The sequence below is a fragment of the Triticum dicoccoides genome, chromosome 3B (assembly GCF_002162155.2).
Source record: "Triticum dicoccoides isolate Atlit2015 ecotype Zavitan chromosome 3B, WEW_v2.0, whole genome shotgun sequence".
Lineage (NCBI taxonomy): Eukaryota > Viridiplantae > Streptophyta > Magnoliopsida > Poales > Poaceae > Triticum > Triticum dicoccoides.
Window position 1 is genome coordinate 841,508,224 of NC_041385.1, and position 3,933 is coordinate 841,512,156.

A 3,933-nucleotide genomic window follows, 5' to 3' on the forward strand; every position below is an offset into this window, starting at 1 on the left:
GTCAATTCTTGGGTTCGGTGCAAAATGTCATGTTTTGTAATGTGGCGGTTTTCCGCAAGTCATGGCACGAAAGTTGTGGTTCTGTGCATTTAACTCCGAGTTTGAGCACCACTAACATAACATGTACACATTCCATGCTAATCGATATCATTCAGATAATTATGTTGTTGTCAACCATATGTCAGTTTTAATACTCTTTTTATGAAGGGATTCCACCCAGATTTTACTAACGAAACCACAGAGATTCAAGTTACAGTAGAAAACAAGAAATTAAAATCATAATTGGTTGTTTTGAGCTCCACAGAACAATCACATTCTCTGAAACTCACATCACTAAACTAGTCCGGAAACACCATCTGACAGCAGCATGAGTTTGGTCACTCTTCTTTGGTGACACCTTCAGTACATATAAACTACAAGGCTACTAAACATTGAACAAGTAATCCTCCTTGCCCTTGCTGTGTTCTTATCTTCATTTGAGATTTCTTATCATCTCACGTGATGTCCTGTGAGCACAGAAGCAGACTCTTTTCAAGCAAATAAACTGTTATCAGAAAAGAAAAATTGTACTCCCTCCGTCCCATAATGTAGGAGGTTTTTTGACACTGTGTCAAAAAACGTCCTACATTATGGGATGGAGGGAGTAGTTAACAATTGACTTGGCATGTGATTCAAGCAAATAAACTATTGCAGCTATACAAAAAAAAAGACATGAAGCAAAATCTCTTCGAACAGAAGATACAACAAGTCCTTCTTTGTCCATGCAAGCACCGATCATTAGTTGGTACACAGTCAAAATACGACTTCAAACAATAGGACAAGGGGTTAAGTCGTCAGCATGCCATTACACAGATATACTTCCAACGATTTGGCCTCTCTATCTCTCTTGGTCTTATTCCTCACCAACAGCTGAAAAGGGACCAGGCGACACTGACTTCCATCCAGCACTTCCATTTCTTCATCGGCATATAATTAGTGCTTGTTTCAGCTTCCTTAGCTACAAATGATGCAGCAGTTATCTCTTGGTCTTCTTCCTCACCAACACCACGTTGCCAGACAGAAACTTTCAGATTCCCCCCCTTTTTAACAGAAACAACTTGGCGAGATAGCTTCACAGAGCCATCAGCATCAACTGGCAACTCATCACTATTAAAATCCAGTAATGAGATCATCACACCGCTTTCAGAGTCAGTGCTAGCAGTAAGCACACCACAAAAATCACGAGGAAACTGCCCTTCAATGACTTGAACACGAATTGTGGCTTCCACAGATGAACAAAGAGTGTAATGCTGCAGCTCCAGTGTGCAAAGCTTGCTTGTGTGCTTAATAGGAAGGTAGCAGCCCAATCTGTACGTCTTAGCAAATTTGCTCAAATCTTTGTCCTCAGATTCAGTTGCACCTCTTACTTTGAGCTTAGCCTCCAAATACGAAGGATCAATCGTCATGACAACACCACGGGTAGGACCGGTCAGTGTTAGGTAGGAATCCTGCATGCATCAGTCATTTAAGTAAACAATAATAAAAATAGATTCATTCATCAATAGCATGAACTGCAGTGGAATATATTTAGTTTATCCTTCGTTAATACAAGTGAGAGTGCATCTATCAAAACACAGTTACTGTATCAAGTGGAACTTCATGATGGTGACTTGAGTCCAAAATATGCCGATGACAAACATGAAAAATGTAACTTAACCATTAGCAGGATTTGCAAGAGGACATTTGAGATGGGAAGTAAACATGATAAATATTTATAACCCTTCAGCTTGCAGGAACCAATTGAACAATTGAACTATAAAACATTGCGTGGCAGAAATGGAAAAAAAAAGAGGGAGCTTGTCTGTTCAATTGCAGAAGTGCATACCGTAAATTCTGTGAGTTGTATTACAAAAATATCTAAGGAAATATTAGCCGATGCTTCAGTGACAAATAGTAATAGTAACAACAATAAGAACATGATCATCATCATGATGATGACCTCAATAGTAATACTATAAATAACAACACGATATTTGTATGCTCAAAGCAAACTGTGACATTACATACAATGTTTTGCAAAAAACTACGCATCATTTGTAATTTTCTGCCTCAAACTTGCATCATTATTCATGCATAGCTTCAATATCTATTTTTTCCCATGTTTTCTGTATTTTACATAGCCAAATTCAAGCTGCGGTCACGTTTGTGTATCCTATTCCTAGGCCTGGTTGTAATATGGTGATGCACAAGAAAAGGAATGGTTTACTCCCTAGCTACTATTCCATTCCAGTCATTCATATCTACTACTCCGTCCCATAATGTAAAACGTTTTTTGACACTAGTGTAGTGTCAAAAAACGTCTTACATTATGGGACGGAGGGAGTATGTATTAGAGTGGGACAAAATACAATCTTTTCGAACCTGCTCGCTGATTCTTTGGTAGTCATCCCTTTCACGGTTGAAAACCATAATGCGTTTGCGATCCACCACATCACGCACAGCGACAAAACCATAAACATCCAGCGGCCAATGCAACCCACCGGTTATATCCTTCACCTGGACTGAAACAATCTGCAGAGTTGCCATGGTGCAGACAAGGCGTGGATAATTAGGGTCGTTGATATTTTCGTTGGTAAAGCGCATGCAAGAGATGTCCGCTGCAGCAAATACAATCTCGTTAGTTACAAGGGGATGGTGGATGGGTGGAATCGAAAACAACATATCAATCAAAATTTAATATATCAAACGAAATAGTATTAGGAGAATTTTCGCTGCATCAATCCTAGCCAAAGAATGGAAGTAAACATACAAGGGATGAGGAACACTAGGCAACTCGGGATAATTAAAATGACAACAATCACACCCCGCTATCCAGACAAGTGCATACGTGTAAATAGCATGGCAACTCAGGACAACTAAAGTGGTACTCACATCAAACCCATTGGCATGTACGTACACAATATGGCAAGCGGTATGAAACAAATTTTGAGGAAACATGACAAATTGTGTGGCAACATGGCAGTGAGGAGAGGGGGATCCAACTTTTGAGTAGAACAATAACATTTTGCCTGTAGCCGAAAAGTGTAATCCCATGAAGCCATCAGTATCCATACTTATTTATTTATTAATTTTCCTACTCTTTTAGGAAAAACCTGCAAATTTTACAGAAGACAAATTCTCTGTCCTTTTCACTTGTGTTCAGATCTAAGACGCCAATGGTTCAATAGATTTTTATTGGAACACAAATGCTTGAATTGGTGATTTGGGAAAGAATAAGCTTGCGAGGATCGGGGGTCTGATACACCGGGCACGTGATCGTGCCAGATGCAATGGCCACCGCACAGCAGCACGCTCCAGAATTAATAGTGCAAGAAAGAAACTAAAGATAGAGGGGATTAGGATAAGCTGCTTACTGACGGCTTCGAAGGGAGGCCAGATCCAGTTATCGCGAGCCCTCTCCCACGACTCGTTGTTGCACTTTTCCCACGCGGCTTCCTCGCGTTCCCGTAACTGCTCGGGCGTCAATGGATTCGCCAGCAGGTTCTTGCGGAACTCAGCCGCCTTCGCCTCATGTGCCGCCATTTCTTCCAACCACGCCGCGTACTCCGCCGTCGCCGCAGGTTCCGCCGCCGCCGCCGCCGCTACCCTAGGCCTTTTCCTGGACTCCGTCTTCGTCTCCATCTCCATCTCCGCTTCCGAAGAATCTATCTAACCTCGCCGCCGTCGCAGTTAAGGTTTTAATGGAAGGAAGGAATCCCTAGATCGAATTGGGGTCGCGTTGGTTTTATATTCCGGGCCGGAACCCATATGGGCTGGCGTTCTTGAATGGGCTACCTCAACAACAGCGAAAAAGAGAAAGGACAAGAGGGTGTGTAAAGATGAGAAAGGTCTTGATTCTCAAAAAAAAAAAAAAAAGATGAGAAAGGTCTTTCTTCAGGAAAAAAAAGAAAGAAA

At 41.4% G+C, this 3,933-nt stretch overlaps 1 protein-coding gene across 1 annotated transcript; it reads right to left on the reverse strand.

Annotated features, from left to right (window-relative positions):
• Positions 1-667: 667 nt before the first annotated feature.
• Positions 668-3,681, reverse strand: LOC119278834. Its single transcript, XM_037560172.1, has 3 exons — positions 3,393-3,681; positions 2,401-2,636; positions 668-1,487 (listed from the first exon to the last, which is right to left on the reverse strand). The coding sequence occupies exons 1-3, from the start codon at positions 3,664-3,666 to the stop codon at positions 900-902; spliced, it is 1,098 nt and encodes a 365-aa protein (XP_037416069.1). The 5' UTR covers positions 3,667-3,681; the 3' UTR covers positions 668-899.
• Between the last annotated feature and the right edge of the window lie 252 nt (positions 3,682-3,933).

Bases quoted from the DNA above. Each gene is read 5' to 3' on its own strand.
- LOC119278834 (XM_037560172.1), bottom strand. From the start codon at position 3,666: ATGGAGATGGAGACGAAGACGGAGTCCAGGAAAAGGCCTAGGGTAGCG. The intron at 2,637-3,392 runs GTAAGCAGCTTA...TATTTGCTGCAG, and splicing joins GCCTCCCTTCGAAGCCGTCA to CGGACATCTCTTGCATGCGC. The intron at 1,488-2,400 runs GTTCGAAAAGAT...TGATGCATGCAG, and splicing joins ACCAAAGAATCAGCGAGCAG to GATTCCTACCTAACACTGAC.